At 52.5% G+C, this 23229-nt stretch overlaps 8 protein-coding genes across 8 annotated transcripts; 5 read left to right on the top strand and 3 right to left on the bottom strand.

The window, feature by feature from the left end:
* Positions 1 to 708: 708 nt before the first annotated feature.
* Positions 709 to 2782, top strand: PV08_07375 (uncharacterized protein; the record flags this gene model as incomplete). Its single annotated transcript, XM_016381705.1, has 5 exons — positions 709 to 961; positions 1019 to 1302; positions 1364 to 1959; positions 2023 to 2413; positions 2480 to 2782. 5 exons carry the CDS (start codon positions 709 to 711, stop codon positions 2780 to 2782), a joined length of 1827 nt encoding a protein of 608 aa, XP_016234807.1.
* A 493-nt stretch (positions 2783 to 3275) lies between these two features.
* PV08_07374 (uncharacterized protein) lies at positions 3276 to 5030 on the bottom strand (the record flags this gene model as incomplete). The annotated part of the gene is made up of 2 exons (XM_016381704.1): positions 3276 to 4941; positions 4999 to 5030. 2 exons carry the CDS (start codon positions 5028 to 5030, stop codon positions 3276 to 3278), a joined length of 1698 nt encoding a protein of 565 aa, XP_016234806.1.
* A 2093-nt stretch (positions 5031 to 7123) lies between these two features.
* On the top strand, positions 7124 to 8335 carry PV08_07373 (uncharacterized protein; the record flags this gene model as incomplete). Its single annotated transcript, XM_016381703.1, has 2 exons — positions 7124 to 8080; positions 8132 to 8335. The coding sequence occupies 2 exons, from the start codon at positions 7124 to 7126 to the stop codon at positions 8333 to 8335; spliced, it is 1161 nt and encodes a 386-aa protein (XP_016234805.1).
* Positions 8336 to 9670: 1335 nt separating this feature from the next.
* PV08_07372 (uncharacterized protein) lies at positions 9671 to 12481 on the bottom strand (the record flags this gene model as incomplete). Its single annotated transcript, XM_016381702.1, has 1 exon — positions 9671 to 12481. The coding sequence occupies one exon, from the start codon at positions 12479 to 12481 to the stop codon at positions 9671 to 9673; it is 2811 nt and encodes a 936-aa protein (XP_016234804.1).
* Positions 12482 to 14415: 1934 nt separating this feature from the next.
* Positions 14416 to 16035, top strand: PV08_07371 (uncharacterized protein; the record flags this gene model as incomplete). The annotated part of the gene is made up of 1 exon (XM_016381701.1): positions 14416 to 16035. One exon carries the CDS (start codon positions 14416 to 14418, stop codon positions 16033 to 16035), a length of 1620 nt encoding a protein of 539 aa, XP_016234803.1.
* A 715-nt stretch (positions 16036 to 16750) lies between these two features.
* PV08_07370 (uncharacterized protein) lies at positions 16751 to 17926 on the top strand (the record flags this gene model as incomplete). Its single annotated transcript, XM_016381700.1, has 4 exons — positions 16751 to 16810; positions 16857 to 17039; positions 17148 to 17612; positions 17687 to 17926. 4 exons carry the CDS (start codon positions 16751 to 16753, stop codon positions 17924 to 17926), a joined length of 948 nt encoding a protein of 315 aa, XP_016234802.1.
* Positions 17927 to 18438: 512 nt separating this feature from the next.
* On the bottom strand, positions 18439 to 20631 carry PV08_07369 (E1-like protein-activating enzyme Gsa7p/Apg7p; the record flags this gene model as incomplete). Its single annotated transcript, XM_016381699.1, has 1 exon — positions 18439 to 20631. One exon carries the CDS (start codon positions 20629 to 20631, stop codon positions 18439 to 18441), a length of 2193 nt encoding a protein of 730 aa, XP_016234801.1.
* Positions 20632 to 21139: 508 nt separating this feature from the next.
* Positions 21140 to 22723, top strand: PV08_07368 (uncharacterized protein; the record flags this gene model as incomplete). The annotated part of the gene is made up of 3 exons (XM_016381698.1): positions 21140 to 21540; positions 21683 to 21959; positions 22163 to 22723. The coding sequence occupies 3 exons, from the start codon at positions 21140 to 21142 to the stop codon at positions 22721 to 22723; spliced, it is 1239 nt and encodes a 412-aa protein (XP_016234800.1).
* Between the last annotated feature and the right edge of the window lie 506 nt (positions 22724 to 23229).

The following is a 23229-nucleotide window of genomic DNA, read 5'->3' as shown; positions in this document are numbered from 1 at the left end:
GAAAGCATCCGCTGTCGGTAGAGCAATCTGGACGTGAGAGCCCGCTCCAGTCGACGATGTTGGCCCGTAGGTCAACTGGAGAAGGTGACATCTGGGGAAAACAATCTCGGTTCTTTGTCCACAGGGAACAGTCACGGCGACATGCACGGAAGGGCATGCCTCATTCCACAGTGATTATCCCTCTGGTCCATCCGCGAGCCCTTCCCGGGATTAAGATCGAAGCCGCCTCAACCCCTTAAAACACCAATGTTGGCCTTTGGTGTCCATTCCGATATTTCTCCTTCAAGCACCCCAACCTAGCCAACTTCAAGACGACGTCTCAACTTGACAGTTCTGAATCTCTCTCAAATGGCGGCGGAAAACAGGCGGGAAACAGGCGGAAAACGCAAAAGAAGCTTTTCCTGTACAGTCCGTGTACGTAACAATTTCACCGCTCGGCAAATCTTGCATCTCCCACAGGAAAGCCGCGTTCCCCGTTCCCCATATTCCCCAGCAAATGCGTCCACACCCAAAAGCCATATCCCGAAACCCGCCGTTAACTTCATTTGGACCAGGTCACATCCAACCTCACTAGAGGCAGAGGATATAAAAGATGGCGGACACCTGCCCCCAGCACGATGGTTGTTCTTACATCAACCCACAAACACAATAATCTAGTCCAAAAACACTCACAACCCAGCTATCCAGCGCGACATCTGCGGCACAGCCATGGGTGACAAGAGTCAGGAAGTTCACCATGCCGAAGCCAACGGCAACTTTGATCGGGCCTGGAGGGACGAGCAATGGGGAGACAAGGCCCTGGCGACGGCGGCTCGCGATGTCACGCAGGATGAAAAGGAAATGACGATCATTCAAGCCATTAAACTTCACAAGAAGGCCATATTCTGGAGCTTGGCTATATCGTTCTGTGTTGTCATGGAAGGTTACGACACAAACCTCTTGGGCAATTTCTACGCCTACCGTGAGTGTATCATCAATCGTTTTGGCGAGATTGGGCTCGAGCTGACAGCCAATATAGCTTCTTTCCAAAAAAAGTTTGGGCATTATGTGGGCGTCTCTGAACAGATACCATCAGGGTATACTCTCACAGCCGCATGGCAGACTGGCTTGGGCCAGGCTTCAGGGGTTGGGTCCATCTTTGGAACGATCATCAATGGGTGGCTTGTCGCAGCTTTTGGCCCAAGAAAGGTGGTTTTGTACACGCTGTGTGTCATGTCTTGCTTCCTTTTCATTGTTTTCTTTGCTCCAAGCAAGCCTGTCCTCCTAGTGGGCCAGATTTTGCTCGGGTTCGAATGGGGAATTGTGAGTATAACAAACAACTTTGCGAGAGAAGGGGCTTTCTGCTGACAACTGGTCATCTCAGTTCGCCACAACTGCTCCGGCATATGCTTCTGAAGTGCTTCCCATTCAGCTTCGTGTGTACTTCACATCCTGGACAAATATGTGTTTCATCATCGGACAGCTAATCAGCGCCGGAGTCTTGCGAGGCATGGTCCACGATAGCTCAGTGTGGGGCTACAAGGTCCCCTATGCGCTTCAGTGGATGTGGCCCGTCTTCTTGATTCCTCTCATCTACTTTGCCCCCGAGTCTCCCTACCACCTGGTCCGCCATAACCAGCTCGAAGAGGCCGAGAAATCCATCAGGAGACTCCAAGCGCCTCACGCACAGCTGGACCCCAAGCGAACTTTGGCACAAATTGTGTATACCAATAATCTCGAGGAACAACTCTCCATCGGAACCAGCTATCATGACTGCTTCAAGGGGTTCGAACTTCGCCGCACTGAAATTGCCTGTACCGTCTTCGCTGGTCAACTACTCTGCGGCTCCTGCTTTGCGTATGCATCAACTTACTTCTTCCAACAAGTGGGCTTAGACACCGACGCAACCTACTCTCTGGGACTCGGTGCCAACTCCATGGCCCTGTTTGCATGCTTCTGCAATTGGTTCTTCTTGATGCCGTAGGTTTCATGCCTCAGATCCCAGCCCTTGTTACCGTGTTACCTATGCTGACAACCCTTCAGACGCTTTGGTCGCCGCACCATCTGGCTCTGGGGCATGTGCGGTATGGCCGTCGAGCTCTGCATCATTGGTATTCTCAACCCCTGGACGCACAAGAAGTCTGTAGGCTGGACCCAAGCCATTATGACCCTGGTCTGGACTTTTACATTCCAACTCTCGGCAGGGCAGTTGGGCTGGGCTCTGCCTGCGGAGGTTGGCTCCACGCGCTTGAGGCAAAAGACTGTCTGTCTGGCGCGAAACGCTTACAGCATCTGCAGCGTCATCGGAAGTACACTGGAGAACTACATGATGAACCCCACGGCGTGGGATCTTCGTGGATACACCGGCTTTTTCTGGGGTGGTTGGGCCTGGATCATTTTGTTGTGGTCTTATTTCCGACTACCTGAAACCAAGGTGAGTCCCATTTTTTTTCTCTCTCCCTCCTTAAGTAAAAGGTGCGCTGGCTGATATGGGGCACAGGGACGAACATTCCATGAACTCGATATCCTCTTTGCGAAAAGGGTACCAGCTCGGAAGTTCGCAACTACCGTTGTCGACGGGTTTGATGAGCACGAGCAGAACCAACTGGCGGAGCGCTACTCTGTGAGCGGTCAACCAGGCAAGCGGGCCTCTCTCGTTCCGTCTGTGACGAACTTCCTCGCATCGCACGGCCGAGCTGAGGACGCCGCCGCCCAGCGCAGAGCCAGCATGACGGCTTCGGGTCAGAACTCCCGACGGCCATCTATCGCTCCTGCTGTCACAGACTACCTTAAGACCCACTGATCATCCTGTCTGAGCAGCCGTGCGTTCCGCCGCTCGAGAACTATCTTGGTGCGTTTGACTTGACAATGGGGGGAAACGGATCTACGCCGGGGTGGATATACAGACAAAGCCAGTGCCGGGGTTGAGCTTATATACCATGGTGAAAACCAAGAGCCTCGCGCATGTGAATCAAGATTGGAACTTGAAGGGGAAACCTTGGAAAAACTTGTGTCCCTTCATCTCTCATTGTTTGAAGAAATTGGAAATGAATTGTCCCGCCCGAATATTTCCCGCCTTTTCGTATGCTTGACCCGTCCTCCGAAATACAACTCTACATGATCATAAACACTTGGCAACATTATCGCGATGGATACTATGAGAATCAAGAAACACACACGAAACCAAATTGCCCAAATGTTCAACTTGCATTGTTTACTCCCACTAACTAGTACGCTTGGAGGATAAATCAAAAAGGGCGTTTTCTGCCACGAGAGGCACCCGTACGCACCCTCGATCAAAATAGGCTTTCAGGGCTGGCATCCTGGAGGTTACCACCGAAGCCCAAGTCTCGAGTAGACCAGGGTACGAGTTCGGCCAAGGCACCGGCGGGATTCCTTTCGCCTATGGGTTTCGCAAAGTCGAACAGAAACCGCAACATCCACTTGTCCATCTGGAACGAAGTCTCCTTGTACTTGAGGCAAGCCCTGTGGAAGTCGCCGAATCTGCCGTAGCAGACGTCCAGGCTGGGCCAGTAGGCCTGCAGGCGCGTCAGGATGGAAAAGTTCTTCTCGAGGCGCCGACGGGCGGCGCGGATCTGCGACTCGTCCGAGTCGAACAGGAGGATGTGGAGCTGGGTGGTCGAAGCGATGACCAACACGTGGCCGACCATCGTGTAGTAGACGTCGCAGCCGGGCGTCGAGTAGGCCCGGTACAGGATCTCGCAGAGACCGATGGCGTATTCCTTGCACCTGAGCGCGTAGCGATAATAGGCCGACGGGTGCTCGTCGTCGTGCGAATCTGCATGCAGGTACTGGTAGAACAGTAGCACGCCGTAGTGGTAGTACCCCAGGTAGACGGCGACGAACATGGGGCCGAGCCCGAGAGCCGCATAGTGGTCGAGGTTCGCCTGCGTGTCGCGCAGCTCCGGGGGCAGGTCCTCGTACCACTTGTCGAGCGCGTTCGAGAGTTCGTCGACGGTGTCCTGTTGGTTGAGGATGATGTTGTGTTGGAACCGCGGACTCGCCGCCGCCGCCGCCGCGGCGCTCTGATTGAGCAGGCTGATCTGCACGAGAATGGCGTTGAGCTTGACCATCTGCGTCAACAGCGAGGATGAGCAATTCCGACCGCCGATCAACGTCGATGGCGGGCTGCTGCCTCTAGGGTCGTCGTGTCCGTCGTCATCATCACGACCACGGCCGCGGCGCCTCATGCGCAGGAAGATCGTCTCCTCGATCGGGTACGGGACGTCGTCCGAGTTGTTCGGCGGCAGATTTCGTGGAAGCCGGAGCCCGTTCGAGGACCAGACGTCAATCATGCACAACGACCACCACACGCGTCGATTGATCTCTTGATCAAGAGGTGACAATCGGTCGGCATTGTGCGGGAGGTCCAGCAGCAGCGCATTCCGGCTGGCGATGCTGTAGTAGACGGCCTCGGTGGCGGGTTCTCCCTCGGTGACGTAGAAAGCACCCAGAAGCACACAGGCCTGGACCGTCGTCAGAGAGACATCGCGCAGATTAAGTAGGGACTGCGCCTTTGCTCCGTACGGCCGACCTCGCACACGTGGATCGATGTCGGAGAAAAGAGCATCGTTGGAAAACCGCGCGGACAAGCTGATGATTGCGAACAGGAGAACTTCGGGCATGGACCCGTCCGCGACGTCCTCCAGAACACTGGGCCGATGAAACAAAGAGTGGAAGAGGTCGTGAATGTATTTGAAATACAACTCAACCAGCTCAATGCAAAGAGCAGCCGAGGGGAGTTGGACAGCATCGGTTGTTGTCTGGTCTCGATGAGGCCCGACGCTCCGAGCTAATGATGAGTCGAGTGAGGGCTGGCTCAGCTGGCCCTTCGGGTGATAGAGCTTCACGTCCTCAGCAAGTGAACATGGCAGACCACGTTCTTTACACCACGCGCACGGCGGCTCGGGTCCAGCGAGCTCACATTTTCTGCGTCGATTCCTGAGACCGGTAAGTCGCCTTCTGTCCGCCGAGACGGCTGATCTCACTACGACGTACCTGCAAGCAAGACAGGCGGTCGAAGGCCGCATGATTACAGCTCAAGACCTTCGAACCGTTCAGGCATAGCTGGACCGAGTTATCGGGGCCACCCCTTGAGATGTGCGAGTGTGCTTGGCCAAGCTCGAAGATCGAAAATATATAGCGGGGGAGGAGTTTTAGGTCGACTAGAAAGACTTGTGGGGTAGAGTACTCACAGAGGGACCGTCGGGTATCGAGCAGTATCCACTACGGTGGACCATTGCTGTGTTCCATTCTTCCACCATGATGCAGAGGAATTAGTGCAAAATGGTGAAGCGTGCACAGTGAGTACAATCCATCTGAACCTCCGAGACGTGCATCCATAAAGAAAGCATGCAGCGTTCACATATTTGCGCCGCGTTTGCTCTGGTTGAGGAGTTGACATGGTAAGGCTGAGATTGACATTGTGTATAGCGCACACATGAACGAGCTGCTCAATCCCTAGTTAATGAGGAGAAGGTTCCTCGGTATAGTCTTCTTTACCGAACAAGATCTCTTCTTCGTTCGATGAAACAATGTCGTTGAACGGTCACCCCGAGCCTGCAGACTGATATCAGCCACGAGACTGGCCCTTGCGGTCAGGTGAAGGTCGGTGCGAGAAACAAACCGGACTAACGAGGAGGAAGCTTTGGGTTTTGACCACGGAGACTGCACTTGCTGTTGCGACAGTCTGATCTGATCGCGAGTCAGACACTTGCTTGAGCTGGCGCCTCTGGTGGCATGGAAATGTTCTCGATGCTGCATGGAGAATCAGAATCGGGCAACGGGCTGGAACACACCGCGGCACGGTTGTTGATTCCTTGGCCAGGAGTCTATGATCGCGGTCGGCATAGTAAACAAAGTCAGGGCAAAGCCCATGCGCTGATGGCTCTACGACAGATTACACCAAGCCAGAGACGATCCTCGCCGCGAAGACGAGTCTATCTCCAGGTCGATTCTCAACTTGGGCTGGACGGATCCACTACTGGATCAACGCGTCTTAAGTCGTCTCGTTTGGTGTGGGTTTGTTAGGTATTCCTCCTAGACGACTCTGGAGTCTGTATGATAACCCGGAAATACTAACGATAAATACACGTGTACCCTGTTGGTCATGCAGGTAGAAGCGCGAGGAGAAGGAGAAACAGGGGCAGTGGCTGAGTGTGTGTGTGGCAGAGTGATTCGGCCGATGATGGTGCACCAAATGGACACGACCTTCATGGCTTGAAAGGCATTGTCTTGATTGAATGGGGTATGATGTCCCCAGAATATTTCGAAAATGGTATTGTACTGGATCAATTTCCATCAGATTGTGTCTATTGTGCCAAGCTACGAAGCCCTGGTAAGAGAAGATCCAGCAGTCTCAAAGGCTCTCTGAGGCTGGTGGCTGTTGCGTGATAGCGTGATGACCACATTCTTGTGGTGGGATAACACCGCCACAATGTCACGCTTCTCTCGAGGCTTTGAAACTCTGACAGCATTTCCCAGTCACACCGCTCCAGCTGCTCGCTTACCGTGATGATCGATTTGAGGATTCGACTGCTGACTGATGGACTGATTTAATTCGCTTCCCGCACCTGTCCTTCTGTTGAAGCTAAGTTTAGATACCTCGCAAGCTGTCCAGGCAGCTGCCCATTCTCGTGTTTGTGGACTCAGAGCCTACACGGGGGCGGCTAGGTTGTGCAGATCAGACAGAGCTTGCCGGCAAAGAATCCCACTTCTCGCAGCTCATGAACATACCATTGCGGGCAACCTCTATGCAAATCAGGCTGCACGATTGCAAATGTTCTACAAGACCTCATTCCCGAGCTTCATTGTGGCCCATCAACCCAGCTTCAAGTGTTCTACAAAGCCTATCGGCTGCAAATACGAACTCTCTGGTCATATGCCTTATACCTTGGCTCTTCGTCACGAATACGAAGGGCCATCACGCCACCAGTCAATGGCGAGAATCACACGTTCTTCTCAAAGATGGAAGTTATGAGACTAAATATATCTCACTTGAGAGACTTTCGACAGAGACAAAACAATCTAGTTCCACGCAATTTATACAACGCTCCATATTAGTGTGTGGAAAGCAAAAATTACGTCTCGAGAGGATAACAAAAACATATCTCCAAAACCCATTATGCCTCGACACGACTGGTCTAACGTCACATACGAGCCAATCAACGGAAATATTGAAGAAATCGATATTTGGACAAGGGGCCCGAACAGGGAGCTCATAGTGAGGCCAGGCCATCAAACATCGTCAGCTTCAATCCCTCCAGTCGATCCCCATCCAGCTCCGGTTTGGTGGGTACCTCCAGTTGCTTCAAGCCCAGCCGTTCAGTGGTTAGTCGGCCAACCTCAGACTGGAACGGCCGAGGCTCCCGTCATCAATAACACCCCCAGCAGTGCCCCAATCAATGTCCACGATTTTGCGAATGCAGCATCGAATTCCGCGGCTATTGCAAGTATCGAGTTCAATGGCCAGCGATCCAATCTCTTCAGCGCAAATGGCCCATACCCCGATCCGTATTGGTGGCACCACGTTCCACACCATCCGCCGCTGGAGTCGGAAGAAGCCATTGTCAGGGCACATGTCCTTGCCGAGGAGAATGACAAGAAGAACGCTAGTGAACAAGCGGTGCAGAAATACAAGCTAGAGCTGGCTGAGGCTGAGAAAGTAAAGCAAAGGATCATTAATGAACACGAGCTGGAAATGAAAAATAAGGAGGAGGACACCCGGAGGCTGAAGGACTTCTGGGAAGCCCAACAAAAGGCCGAACAGCTCAAAAAGGAGAATGAAAAGAAAAAGCAAGAGGAAGATCTAAAGAATGAAATGCGGAAGAAGATGGTTGACCACGGATTTGGACCCGATGAGATCGAACAGGCCATCAGCGGGAAGCCATATCACCCTACTCACCACCTGAATCCGGTTCCATATACTCATTCTTCTTCCCATGCTCATCAGCATTCTCTTTGCGCGGATTTATCCTGTCCCGGCCTTGGTTTGTCGGACGTGGAGTATGTTCGGGTTCGGTGGGAGCAATTAAACACCGAGACACTGGACTACTTTGGTATCCCTTGGAAATTTGATTCGGTAAGCACAACCTCTGTATGGGACGAGTAGAGACGATAATAATTCCTTCAGGACGATCGAGAGGTGATTCTTATCCTACGCCCGAAGTCTTCACTTAACATTCAGGACCTTTTCTCCCACACCCGAGAGCATTACGACTTCGATGTCTTAATGCGTGTTTGGAAACGGAAGGCCGTCATCGAAGTCAGGCCGACGAAGAAGAAGAAGAAGAAGAAGAAGAAATATCGTTTGTGCCTGATACGAGAACCATATTGACCTTATATAGTTTGAGGGTTACGAGAATGTCGCGTATATGATCGGTCTTGAGATGAACACCATCTCACGGGTTTCCTCGTTTGGAAGAGAGTTTGGCCTTTGGTCATAACCCGTCATATCTACTCCGTGTCCACATGTTGAAGTCTTCCGCGAAGTCCACCACGCGCCTCGCTTGGAGCCGTAGCCAGCCGAGTCGTCACGAGCTGGGACAGAGACTCCAGTTGGTGATCCTAGGCGAGCAATCACGCCATGATCACGGCGTTCCCCGGACTCTTGTAGAAGGGAGCAGAAGGCGCGAAAACGTCCCGAGCCTGGGACTCCGCAAAGGCCCGGTCCTAGAGGGAAGCGAGATGTTTATGCAGCTTTCCAAGAAGTACCCCGTGGGTAGCGTTGGTACGTTTTTCAGTTTGATTAGCTTTGCGGAGCAACGAACCACCCCAGCTTATCATATTCAAATCCTATTCCTTCCATTGGGTGATGTCGGGTCCAAGGCTCCTACCCCCTCAAATCACTTTCGCCGTTGGCTTCGAAGACACTTGCTGTGCAATGGATTCGTCCGATGCGAGTCTTAGCATTGTGGCTAGACCGATCTTTACGAAGGAAACTAAGCCAGCCTAATCAATTAAGTTAGTGTGTGGTCAAATAATCAAACCACACGTACATCAAAACGTGTTCAATAGCACAAGCCAGAACAAATTCCCTCTTCTCCTTTCCCACCCGCAGGGCTGGTTCGCTTGGTTATACGACACAAAAGCAAAGCACTACTAAGCTTTCGTCGGATTCCTTGCTGGGCACCAAGGGCAAGGTCGGATAATGATTTGCGTCCTTTTCACCAGTTGGAAATGAGTCGTCACGTGCGATAACTACGTGTCGTGACACATACAGACAGAGAGAGAGCGAGAGAGACCCTCACTGGTCCTATGATTGTGAGTGACTTGAGGACCGAGGCATTTAGTGTGTGGCCTATGTGGTAACTCTGGGGAAGTGCTGAGTCTGAGGGGCAAACATCCATAATGATGTGATGATAACACATATCTGACGAACGATCGAGCACACAAATAAAGACGATACCTTTAGTCGACTTCATACCATTGCGGCAGGGTGGGAAGCCTGCCCAGACCTAACGTCAATAGTAAGGATATATAAGGTACAAAATAATAATCTAATAATCATGAGTTCGTAATATTTGGGATCTATAGATGACGAGTGTATGTGTATCGTGAACCCCTCGGTCACTTCCTCTCTAAGTGCCTGCCAAACCCTTTGCAAGCACCAGGCTTGAATATGAATAAGATGAATTAGGTAATTGAGGTGAACGCCCATGCGCAACGGTACCTACCGCATGGGAGGGAACGGTTCGGGAGATCTATTGGACTCCAAATCGATGCTTCGATCGGTGCGGCCGAGGCGGCTCATGAAACGGTTGCGGTGAGTCTCCTGGCTGCTGATAGAAGCTCGGTGAGGTCGTTGACTGACTGAAGATCGTCGACCTCCTCCCATGTCCTGCGTGGTTGATCTTCGGAGTATGCCGCTCATCGTGGCTGGGCCTTGTTCTCTTGAGCTCCTCCTCGCCGTTGACCGTTCGCGCGACGACGACAGTCTCCGCTCTTCCTCGATCCGATTTGTCTCACGAATGACCTCTTCGAACCGAGGACGCTCGCTGTCCTCGTAGACATCAGATAACTGTTCCCCGGAGGACACATCCTTCATTCCGAGAGAGAAGTCCACTCTTCTCGACATAGCGGAGAGTGATTCGCCTCTGGGGCGTCCAAGCTGGCCGGTACTTGGGCGCCGACGCAAAATCGACGGATGGTTGAGAGGGGGGGCAGTGATTGGTGCTTCGTGGATCGGAGCCGTAGTGATATTTTGCATTGGAACACCTTCAGCAGCACCGCCATCGTCGGGATTGTTGGGATGTTGCTGATTATTGGCGAACGCATTTCCGCCGCCAGCAGGTGATTCCATGTAGAAAGGCCCATTTTGTGACCAACCGGCTTGGTTGCGACGAGGTCCTTCAATGCCGAGTTCTTGCATTGACACCATCAGAGCACATATGAACTTGTTCCGCCGTTGTAAACGAAGCAGCTCATTTTGCCAGTTCGATTTGTAGAAGAAGACGACGTTGAGAGTTAGAGAGTACACTTCGGCGACCTCGCGCAGTTCCGTCAGGATATTAGCCTGGTATTCGCGCTTTTCAGCCTTCACAAACTCCATGAGTGAGTTCCGCAATGCCTCGATCTGTTCGATTGTCGTACCGAATTTGATGACAATTGGGACGGCTTCCGCGAGACTTCCGGAGCGACGTTGATTGAGGATGAAGAGAGTGTTGAGATAGGAATTAGGTGCCTGCACCACATGGCCTTCCATCTTTTTGAACTCGGTATATAAAAGAGATATCTTTTTGACAAAGTAGTCGTCGCCTTTGAGTGAGGACCCGGTGTTGCCGTAGATGGCCACCCGATCTCCAACGTCGAAAGGATGCTTGATAAAGACGAAGACACAGGATTGAAGAAATTCCTGCGCGGTGGAGGAAAAGAGCCATGACAGGCCAAGAACAAGAGATCCCGCCGACGTCAGAACCCCAGCGGCTGCAGTCGAAATGAGGGAGATGAAGACGAGGACTGTAATGATGAACACGATGAAGAGGAGCACATCGTCCAACCTACTGACGACCGAGTCTAAGTCCTTTAGTGAATTGGTAATGGACTTCCTCTCCCTTCCGATTTCAACGCAAACGGCTTCAAGCTCTTCCATGGATATGTCGCCGTTCATGTCTTTATCGAACATGCAGAATGCTGCGTCAGCTTCCTCTTCGGACTCGAAAGCCGCCCTGAGATCATCAGACGACACAAAGTCGCAGCCGTCCCGGACGAATGTCCGGTAGAGACGGCGAGCCAGTACCTGAGAGCCGCTAGTCGTGTGGAGCAGAGTCAAGACAACCTGCGAAGGGTGGTCGCTTTTGGCGATCTTCTTTCCGGTAAAGTCGCCCGCCACTTGACCAGCAACATCTCCCACTTTCGCAAACGCCTTTGTCACAGCATGTTGAGCCTGGGCAGCGTACATTGCGGGAGTGCGAGTTCCAGACTGCGTCCCAGACGGCTTTTCCACAAACTCAGCGTCTTCCATGGCGATCTTTTCTCTGGAAAATATGTACAGCTTGGTCAGGCTGCCGATCTGGAATTTGTTGAGCTCGATGCGATCCGCATAAGTTCGCAGATGGAAGGAGATGGCGATGAGCTGGATGATAATCTTCTCGACGAAGTTTAGGATTGCTCCGACAAAGATGGACACGATGATCTTGTTGAGAACATTTTGCCACTCGGGGTGAGGGTCGGCGCCGCGGACCAGATGATTTCTCATGGTGGGCAAGAATGAGACCTCAATTCCAAGCCACCAAAAGAAGATCGTGGCAGGGATTTCCAACGCCTTAGCCAAGTCTCGCCATTTTTTGGCATTGTTGGTGAACAAGCTGGATACCAATCCGAGTGGGTAGGGGATTAGCCGTGCAGCAACCCGACCAGCCCAAAGCGTCAGCCATACAATTTCGAGCCAGACACCGAACCAAAGCAGCTCGACGCCACCTACGCTGGCATTTTTACCCTTTGGTAGAAAGGCTCCGATGAAAATGGGAATGGAAAGCAAGAAGGCGACGGGCGCAATGTAGGTAAAGTAGCGAATGAGGAAACTGGATTGGTGGACGGCTTTGAAAAATCTGGCAACTTTTGTGCTAGGATTTTCTGGAGGCTTGTAGACAGCAGTTCGTTCGTGAATTGGATTCGTAGCGGTGTCGAACTCGTCAAGAGGTTCCGGCGCCCGCGATCTAGAACGATGAAGAGCCATTGAGCTCCGGCCTTCTTCTTGTCTCGACTCAAGAGATGTCAACTGCTCAGCTCGTTGCATGGCAAGCTCATCATCCAGCCTGTGGGCCTCTTCTCTCGTCTGAGAAGGTGATGGCCTTGCATCATCGAATCTGGCGTGTCCTTGGTGATTTGTTTCGACTTCTAGACGCTCTCGGAGGGCTCTCCCATCTACCGAGCCTTCAGGCCTGTCATTGGTGTTGACGACAGTGGTGTTGTCATCGTCAGAAGAGCGATGTGTCGGAGTTTCCAATTCCATCCGTGGGAGTTCGTGTATCGGAGTGGACATGATTGATGTACCGAGTGAAGGAGAGTGAGTATGTCTGTGTTAGGACGCCTTGGTCGAGTATTATTGGGAGAGCGTGTTCTGATGGTCAAGTCTTTGTGTACAAGAGTGATTTCGAGGGCGTGTTCCGTGCCTCCACAGCAACAACAAGGGGTGATGGCAGCCAGCTGTCGGCGACCACGATGTGATGGATGGTTTCGAGACACCGGTTGAAATTGAAAGAAAGGTGAAGTTCCCGACGTGCTTCACAACGCTGGTGATGATGGTACAGAATACAAGATCCGACGGTGATTGGCAGACGGCCAAAACGTGACGAAAGAGCCGCAGCGGAAACGAAATCCAGGATGGCGTAGGTAAGGGATATATACTTCAGGGTGAAAATGATAACGAATGTCTTTTTGATATTGAAACGTTTCAAGATGAGATGGGTTGCAGATAAAGCGAAGGCCTCGACTTTGTTGGGTCAGGGTCGACAAGGAGAAGCACATGTTCTCGCCTCTCGCGGTTCGCCAAATTCTTGCTTGGGCCAAATCAACCAGTTGCCGCTATGACGGAGTTTTCTGCGCGCGTTGAGCCCCAGCCAAGCGACTAATGCTCCTTGAACAGAAGCCCCGAGTCCACCTTTATCTGGATCAAGCACTGAAAAAGCCTAGCGATCGATCGTTCTGAAACGCACGCAGGCAAAAGACCGACGCCTCCGGTGGGCCCAGCGGGCTTCCAGGGGCAAGGATCTGCTTCAGACGGCAGAGGCCCATCAAGCCATGCCAAACAGCGGGAATTCGATCAAGACGGTCGGTGGCTCAGCATCACTCGGCTTGACCTGTGCGCAACACACCTGCGTGCATAAGTTTGTGATACGCGTACACAACGATGCCGCGTCGACGCTGAATGGTGCGTCCTGGCTCTCATCGTCGATGTTGTTTGACCGACAACGCGCTGGTGACTTTTCTCTCCAGACGGACGCGGTCACCCTCCACCTATACTCGCATCTTGCCAGCCGGTTTCCCACGCAGTACGGAGTACAGTTGACTCAATCTGCAATTCATAAGACGGATCTACGGCTCGGCTCCGATACTCCACCAGAGAGAGATCTCGAGCTGATCTGATCTTTTGGGTCTGCTGCCGAAAGAACCGGCGACTATCGACTTCAACAACATCGCAGACAGCATGAAACAATGTACGACAAAGGGATGATGTTGGCGACAATCTCCTGCACTTGGCCCTGAGTACAGAGGTCGAGCGGCAGGCTCCTATTGGAGATTTACATATATATGTTCAAACGACTGAATCACCCTTTCGATTGTGGGAATCCATCGGCGCGGATACAGCGAGAGCAGCCGGACGGGAAGCTTAAGGGGAGTCCGGAATGTTGATTGTTTTCCTCCTTTTGTTTGCGTAGAGCTGTGTTAACGAAGAACATATGAAATGTACTTGTAGCATCCTGCTCCCGCCACCTGACATTTGCGACTGAGATATGATGGTCAATACACAAGGAACAACTCATTTGAGTAAGAGAAGAAACGTAGATCCAAGTCGAATAGACGCATCCGTAATGCATCGCATGCTTGAGTCTTCGCTGAGGATGGAATGTGATGCATTCTATTCCGTTGGCCTCAATGACGGCTCCAGCAAGTGCGCGCTGAATTTTATGCTTCAAGACGCCTGGACTTGACGGAGAGAGAGTCTGGGCATTGTCTCGTGTTAGAATTGAGCACTTTCACGGGGCCTTGCATTCTTTCCGGGATGCCCTGAGTACAGTACCTGATCCGCACTCGAAAGCAAAACTTTCAAGATATCTTGGCGCCCACGCCTTTCCTCTTCCGGAATGTCAACAAACCCGAGGCCATGGACGTGTTTATGCCACAATCCACAACGATCACCCAGGAACATCATTGAGAGATTCTAGCTATCGCAAGATGGAAACAGAAATAGCCAATATGTCTAGTGCAGAGATTGCGCAGTCCATCATAGCTGCACAACTACGAACGGCAGAACTCGAGTTGATCTACGAACGCTCCCTCCGCAAAGCTGAGCGCATCTGCGATGAAGAAAGCCTGCGAGTCTTGCGCGTACAACTCCTCCTACTCCAACACGAGAATAACGATCTTCGAGAACAAGGCCATCGAGACGAGGATCAGCAGCATCACCTTGAGAAAACCAACGACGACCTACGAGCGCATCTTTCTGAAGTTGAAGCCGATTCCCGAGAGACGCAGCTAGAATTGAAAGCACGCCTGCGCGACCTAGAATACCTGAAAGCCGAACTCAACGAATTAAATGCTGCTAGTGCCGAGTCCAGCAGGATCCTGTCCGAGAAGCTTGCGTTGACAAGAGAATTGAACAAACTGAAGCCTGAGTTGGAACATCTCAAGTCACAAGCTTCTACGCAACAAAACTTGCTGTCTGAGAAATTGGCATTGCAGCGCGAATTGGCCTCGGTGCAAGTTGAACTGGAAACGGAAAAGAGAGCTGTTCAGCGTATAACAGCCCGAGAGCATTCAGCTGCACGTCAAGATTCCACCCTGCAAGGAGAAATCGAGGATCTGAAGAAGGAGTTGAGCAAGGCCCATCGTGATCTCCAGAAAACTGAACGTGACAGCAGAAAGAAGGTGGTCGAATGGGAAGGGGAAAAAGAGATACTTGAGGGGAAGCTGGACGCTTTCAGAAACAAGCTTCGGTCCACAAAGGAGCAACTCAGCGAAGCTCAAGATGAGATTGAAAGACTGCAGGCCGAGAAGATGGCCCAGTCTGCCGAGATGACCCAAGCAAGAGTAACTGGCAAGGCAACAGTGCTCGGTAAACGACCTATCCCTCGATTCGATCCTGACATGACCATCGGCACCCCCGGACACGGCGCACCAGCAGCAAAGAAGCAGCGAGTTTCGGTCAACTTTGCCGACAAATCCAATTTTTCGATTACTCCGTTCCTGAACCGCACATTGAGCATACTACCCGAGACTCCCGAGGACCAACAGCAACAAGAGAAAGAAGAGGCTCGTGAGAGCGCCAAGCCCGAGACGAACAACGCAGCTGCAAAGTCACGAGCAGCACCAAAAACAAAAGCAGTCAAGCCGAAGGAAAAGCCTGGTTCTTCGAGGAAGCAATCTGCTGCTTCTACGGGAAAGACCAAGACGTTAGGTGCACTCAAAGAAAGCACCAATGCAAGAGCAAATACGACGATGAAGAGGCCACAATTGGCCAAGTTGATCGAAGAAGACTCTGACGTGGAAAACGACGCAGTTGAACCGGGAATCGTTTCAGAGGACTCTGCGGATAAAGACGTCGTCGAGAGCATAGAAGGCACCCAATCGACCAACGATGACGCCCCGGAACTTTTGAAAAAGTCCAAAGCGCCGAAAAAGCGGGCTAACATCTTTGATGAGGAGGAAGAATCCGCCCCGACACAAAAGGTTAGAGATCTTGGAAGAGGAGGTTCTGGTAATACCAGCATTCTTGGACGGGTTAATCTCAAGGCAAATCCAGTCGGGAAACCAAAGTCGCTGGCAGAATTTTCGCCTCTTAAGAGGGATCGAAGAGCTGCAAGTGTCGCCATATGATGAGGCCTGCAAGGTGACCTCTCTGTTTTGATTCTCTTGGATAAAAGTGCTAGCTTGTCAGCGATGTGAGGTGAACAAGGAACGCTCGTCGAGAGGATTGATTATGTACATTTCTCTCCCATAAATACCAGGGTCATGATGATTAACATTGTATGAATACCAAGTAAACCTCCTTTCCTTACAGACGGATTGTAATGTGTGAAGCCAACCATCAGCGAATATCCCGGGTTCGTATCCGTATATTAACAAGAGATCTGACGTATAAATGTGCCTGATGATAGAAAGAGGAATAGAAAAGAGGAATGTAGAGAACCGCGGGGGAGCCTGTCGAGTATATACTCCGTATTCCATCGACTATCGAGATGCTGGTTGATCAAAAGGCCAGTGTTGGCCCAATTAGGCATCTTAGATCCGCCGGCCGCTTTAACCGCCCTCCGGTGCACATGTGCCTTAGAAAATTGTTGTATCATGGACCGGATAGCACTCCCCAGACATACAATACAGTACACTCACTCACCTCCCTTGTTGATGTACTCGTTGCTTTTGTCCTTCTCCGTGACTTGGTTCCTTACACTCACAGGCTCTGTCTGACTTTGCAGGCAGAGCAGGCTATGCAACCATGTAACCACCACTTCGCACTCCGCTCTCTCGCAAGCACCGAACCATACCTACGACGAGTACACTCGCTCCTCCGTCTGCTACCAACTACGCAACCATGTCCCCTCTCGAAAGGCTCTATCTCATTGCATGTTGGTCCTACATCCTCAGCTTCCACGTCACATATACGCTTCTCGCGCTCAATCTCAACGAGCAGCGCACAGTATTCGTCCTCGAGGCGGTGGACTGATCGACAACGAGGGGACCAGTTCGCCCGCGCGGCGAAAGTCCAGGGCCTCAAGAGTCGAGCGGCATTCAAGCTGCTCCAGATCAATGACCGGTATCGATTGTTCAAACCCGGGATGACCGTGGTGGACCTGGGCTTTGCGCCGGGGAGTTGGAGTCAGGTATGAAGCGCTCGACGGCCGGCGCCACAAGCCGTGCAAGAGAGAGACAAACCGACCTCGGTGTGCAAGTTGACGGCGCTGATCCATCTCCGTGTCTGTAATGTATAGGTTGCAATCGACCTGACCAAACCTCGGGGGCGGGTGTTGGGCGTGGACCTCATCCCCGTGCAGCCACCCAAAGGCGTCTCTACGATCCAAGGCGACTTTCTTTCCCCGTACGTGCAAGGCGAGATCAAGTTGTTCCTCAGAGACCCTGACCGCGGGCGTCTGCGCCATTCACCACTCATATTCGATACGCCCGATGGACAGATGGACCGATCCGCCGTCCTTGACGATGCCGAGAAGGGCTACCTGGAGAGAGAAAGCCAGGTGGCTGCTGCGGCCGCGGCTGAAGAGGCGGAAGCGCTGGAACAAGATGAGGCCCACCGAGACAAGTGCGTCGACGTGGTGTTGAGCGACATGTGCGAACCCTGGGATCCGCTGGACGGTCTGTACAAGAAGAGCATCAGTAACCCGTATTACAGGTTGATGAATACAAGTGGGAATGCATTCCGAGATCACGCCGGCAGTATGGTATGTTTTCATGATCCTTATTCCTCTCGCTTTCCTTCCCCTTTGACGCTGATACTCATTTGGCTTGGTACTAGGATCTCTGTAGGGCCGCGTTACAGTTCAGCTACGAGACGCTCAAGGTCGGCGGACACTTCGTCTGCAAGTTCTACCAGGGCGCCGAGGACAAGGCGCTCGAGAAGAGCCTCAAGGCCATGTTCCACAAGGTGCATCGCGAGAAGCCCGAGAGTTCGAGGAGCCAGTCTAAAGAGGCATACTTTGTTGGCGTCAAGAGGCTCGCCAAGGTCGATAAGGACGCTGTGTTTGCAGGGCCCTAGGGAAGAGATCATCCTTGTGGAAGTCAGGGTTCAAAGGATCCTACCCGGCTAGTACGCTTTACGATGCATGGTCTACTTCCTCTTGACAACTCCTGCGCTCACACGCGAGTGGGTGTATATAGGAGGATCTGCGGAGGGGGCAAAGCCGTAGTCCACGGCAATGGGTGTGGTTGCCCATGTGTGTGAGTGTGAGAGAAAGAGAGAGACATACACATACATAACATCACGTAACGAAAGATATCATTGCTGGCAGGCTGCTGCCAGCGAACAGAACAGTACCTAGATTCATCTCAATCAAGGTAGGTACCCAATCAACCAAATATCCAACACCGAGTGAAAAGACAGCCATGTCCAGAAATTTGCACCTGTATATACTCCACCCATCCATGCGTACTGTTCCTCGCTCATCCTCACTCTTCACTCCTCACTTCCCTCTTTGGAGACAATCCTTTCTCTCCTTTCTTTCCCCCCTCATTGTTCGATGTTGTTGCGTTTTTGTTTTAAAAAAAATCTCATATCAATTCACCCTCGTCATCGTCACCTGCAATCTCGTCTTCGCTGCTAAACTCCATGTCGGCCGCGGCGGCCTCGGCGGCCCTCTGGACCTCTTTCAAGCCGCTCAACTCCTCGACGTAGTCCTTCTCGTTCAGCGCCTTGAGCACAAAGTCCCACCCGTCCGCGGCGTACGCGTCGAGGATCTTCGGCGAGCACGCACTGCAGCAGTCGTACGCGCGACCTGCGATGTTCATGCTCGTGAACGTCGACAGGAACCCGCGGATCTGATGCGGCACCAGACCGAGGGGGTGCGTCCCCCGGTCCTCCGAGGCCGAGAGGGACGCCGGCGCCGCGGCGCCGTCGGGGTGCTGCAGGACCGAGACGAGAAGCTCGACGAGCAGCGCCGACGCGATGGCCGCAATGCCCGGCCGCGTGACGGTGCACTGTTGGTCGAGGGTCTGGTCTTTCATCGAGTCGGCGGGGGCGACGACGTCGTTGCAGAAGTAGCAACCCAAGGCTTCTCGATCTGCGGTCCCGCCGCCGTTGCCGGTACCTGTGGTGGTGGGTGATGATGATGCGACGACGCCATGTCTCATGACCACGTACGTGTCAAAGCCCAGCGCGGCGTTCATGACGATCTTCCCGCTCGCCTTGCCCATGACGGTGGGTAGCCAGCGCGACTCACGAGTGTCCATGAGGAGAAAGATGACGTCGTGCTCGTCGATGAGCTGCTTCAGTTGCTCAAAGTCCGCCTTGGACTTTGCCGGGTCCGTCGTCGGGTGTCCGGCCATCGGAACAGACAGCACGTACCCTTTGCTCTCGACGCCGGGGTATATTTTCTGCAACGCTTCCGCTGCGCTGAGGGCCTTCTTCTTGCCGCCCTCGAGACAGTCCTCAAAATTGAAGAGTGGCTGGCGCACCGGGTTCGAAAAGGACACGCTGCCGTTGTCGACAAAGGTGATTTTGCGCACGCCCCAGCCCATCAGGTTCCGGGATACGTAGCTTCCCAGCGTCCCCGCGCCGAGCAGGAGGCATTTCGTTTCCTTGATCTTGTCAAGGTTGAGATTGGGGCTGATGCGCCATTTCATGAGTTTCAGGTTCAGGTCGACGCTCGAGTCGGCCAGTTTCTTGGGGTCCATGTACTCGGTCAAATCTGCCATGCGGCCCGTGAGTTTGTTGGACGCGTTGCGTTCCCAACCCACTACTTTCGGCATGACGGACTCGGCAGATTCAGACTGTGCCGTCGACTTTGCCTGTTTGGAAATTTCCATGGTGAAAACAACGCTGCGGGCCGCGTCTGGTCGCGAGGGGATTTCGCGGTAGCATAGGATCTGGACTTTTGACAACTTCCAGCGCTGACGGACTAGAACGAGAAGATTGCGGAGCATCCACCCCGGCGCGACAGGACCTGGTTCAGTGTAGTTCGAAGGGTCTGCGAAGCAAACGTACTGGTCTTCGGGGGTGGTGTTGTTGAAGAATCCAGACTCGAAACTCGATAGCGATGCAATCTGCCATCGACATCCGAGTCTCGTGCTGGGTGTCTCGGGTGACTGAGGAGTAGTAGGCCCGAATTCGTCATTCTCGAGACTTGACGGCTCGTAGCCACGGTCCCTCTTTGCAAGGAAGAAGCCAAACTGGCGGGAGTCGACCCCAAATCGCCAATCCGTGACGGCATCGACCAGACTGCTGCTCTCAAGGGGGTTTAGCTTCGTGTACGGAAAACTGCCTTTTGGTTGGGGGACAGCGCCTTGGTGTTCGACAGGAGTCCATGGCGGGTCCATGACCAGCGCCGGGAAGGCGAACCAGTAATTGAATTTGTACTTTTTGAGGTCAGCGAATGACAGGATGAGGAACGAGGCGAGTAGCGATGGGCACGAGTAGATAGTTCCATCGTTGATAGCGTCCCAGATCGTCTTCCCGGCCTTCTGGATCATTTGAGGTTTGTCGATGTTGCGATACTCTTCGATCGTGTTGACGTTCTTGATCATGCCTTCGCCGCGATAGTAGCCTGGCGGGACTTCATCGCTTGTTAGAGCGTTGGCGTGGACCTGCATTCGACATGAGTGCTCTTTGGAGTCGGCGGGGCGAATCTCGTAGAGGCCCAGCACTTTCCGGGCCGAGTCGTCGAGTTTGTCATGGTTGATTTTGTGCGAGGCCAAAGAAGCGTAGAAGGCAATCTCAATGTCGGAGGCGAAAGGGACGTACTGCATCTCGGAAAGGCGCTCCGAGAGGATGATATGGGGGCTGTTGCTGTGGTGGTGGTGGTTCAGGTGTTGTGAGACGAGAATACTGGTTTAGTCTCTGTATCAAGAGAGCAGAGGGAAGAAGGGCGAATGTGGCTTGGTCAATAAAACAAGGCTGCCATGCGACTAGACTAGGCACCTCAGAGGTCAGATGCGCCGAGTATGTGATGATGTGAGGTCCTGATCCTGGTCATGTATCGTGGGTGGCACTGCGGAGGAACTAAACACGAGGCACGAATGAGTAATGTCATTTGACTTATGTAATTACGGCAATTGTCGAGTCAAATGACACTTTACGCGTGTCGCGTCGACAGCAACAGCCTCTCCCGACCAGGGGCCACTACACCGACTGTTGTGCTGTGTGTAGAAGAAAGTGTGAAACGAGCAGCAACAACTCTGTCCTGTCCCAGACCAGACATTCTCACATTCTTATGGGAATTCGAATCTAGACCCATTCTCACTGACAACCTCAGAGATGCTGATCGGTATCACGGGCCCAATCTGCTCCGGCAAGCACACAACGGCAGAATATCTAGTTCAACACCATGGATTTCTACGCCTGCATCTGCCCACGCCATCTCAACTACAGCCTGTCATAGCCCAACACCTATCAACCACAAATGGCAGTGACCACTCGAGAGACGAGCCTTTTGCACATCTCCTCCCGAGTGTCACAGATCAAAAGGGGACACGAGGCTTGACTTTCCCTGATGTCGACAGCCTCTTGGAATTTGTGACCAAACGATGGCGGGAACATTGGGTTCTGACGGACATTTACGACGAAGCCACGCTGGAGCTATTACTGAGGCGACCATTTTTCATGCTACTCAATGTCGAAGCGCCCGTGGGAGTGAGATACCAGCGATTCAGTGAACGGTATGTCTTTGCTGCATTTCTACCAGCTCACCAAATGAAACCATATGTCTATCTATGCATACTTCCTCTGTTTTGTTTCCCCTTCTCCTAGAACCAAGTGAGAGTCTCAAAACTAACGTGGACTTTGTGTGTGGTTGTATAGCTGCCACCAGCGACGACTTGACCCTCTTCCATTAACCGACTTCATCCACTACAACGATCTCCAGCTATACGGGACTCAAAATCACCACGCTTCTGTTCCTGCAGATTCCCCTGGAACCCCTTCACCGTCAGGTTTCACCTCTGGAATAATCCACCTCACATCGCGATCGCACCTCCATCTCGTCAACATCCACTCGAGCATCAGAAGCTACTACACGTTTCTCTCGACACTCGACCTCCCATCTCCCGACCGTCTTCGTCCAACTTGGGACGCATACGTAAGTGTTTTTGTTTTTTTTCATTGTTACTTTTCCCTCACCTACTTCGATCATCAAACTCCTCTCTTCTTCCCCTAGGTTTGATAAGGCACTTGTTTTCCCTTCCTCAATCACACAAGAGTTTATTTATTCTTTCATTCATATTTCCCCTCCTCGTTTCTTCTCTTCTCTTACTGACGAGTTCATGTTTCTCTCGCGCGCAGTTCATGACCTTAGCACACCTCGCGTCCCGACGGTCCAACTGCATGAAACGCCGCGTGGGCTGTGTGCTCGTGCACAACTCCCGCATAATCTCGACAGGGTACAACGGCACGCCGCGCAACCTGCGGAACTGCAACGAAGGGGGCTGCGCGCGATGCAACTCGGCGTCGACAGGCGGGTCGGCCCTCTCGACCTGCCTGTGTCTGCACGCCGAGGAGAACGCGCTCCTGGAGGCCGGCCGCGAACGCATCCGCGAAGGCTGCATCCTGTACTGCGACACGTGCCCGTGCCTGACGTGCAGCGTCAAGATCGCCCAGGTCGGCGTCAAGGAGGTCGTCTACAGCCAGACGTACAACATGGACGAAGCGAGTCGACGGGTCCTGAGCGAGGCCGGCGTCGGTCTGAGACAGTTTGTGCCGCCGCAGAGTGGTCTCGTCGGAGGGTACAATTCCATACCGGCGACAGAAAATGAGGACGACGACGATGACCGTGCCTGTGATGGCCACACGCACAACAAGAACGGTGGATTGGAGATGGTGGTTAGAAACGGCGTCTCAACATAGGCCCAAACGATCCATCCTACGCATCTCACCTTTTCGCCATCTACCCACCTAGGTACCTCCATACCCCCCACCTTACCTTACCTGGCAAAGTACCAGGGTAGAATGAGACCATTGTCGGATGGGGTGAATGAAAAGGTAGTGTGCGAATAAATACATACCTGCCTACCGGCAGGCACTACATAGGATTCTAAGCAGCAGTCAGACTGTCTACCGTATAATGTTGCCATCAAAGCTACTTATCGAGCTATCTACTTTATGAAGCTAAAGCCGTCGTGCCGGGTACAATACATATCGTACCGTCGGTACACGCACCTGTGACTGTAATTTGTACCCGCGGTGGGACTTGGAATTGGTATTTGATACCGAAGTATACCTGAGATGAGGTATACCTGTGTCGGGTGAAGCGTAATGTGCCAGGAGGTATCCGTACTGTACACAAGCAAAAGGACTTTCCATATATTCTGTAGGCCATTTTACTGTCATTGAAGATAAAAAAAAAAAAAAAA

This window comes from Exophiala spinifera, assembly GCF_000836115.1.
Source record: "Exophiala spinifera strain CBS 89968 unplaced genomic scaffold supercont1.5, whole genome shotgun sequence".
Taxonomy (NCBI): Eukaryota; Fungi; Ascomycota; class Eurotiomycetes; order Chaetothyriales; family Herpotrichiellaceae; genus Exophiala; species Exophiala spinifera.
This window is presented reverse-complemented; position numbering and strand designations above follow the sequence as displayed.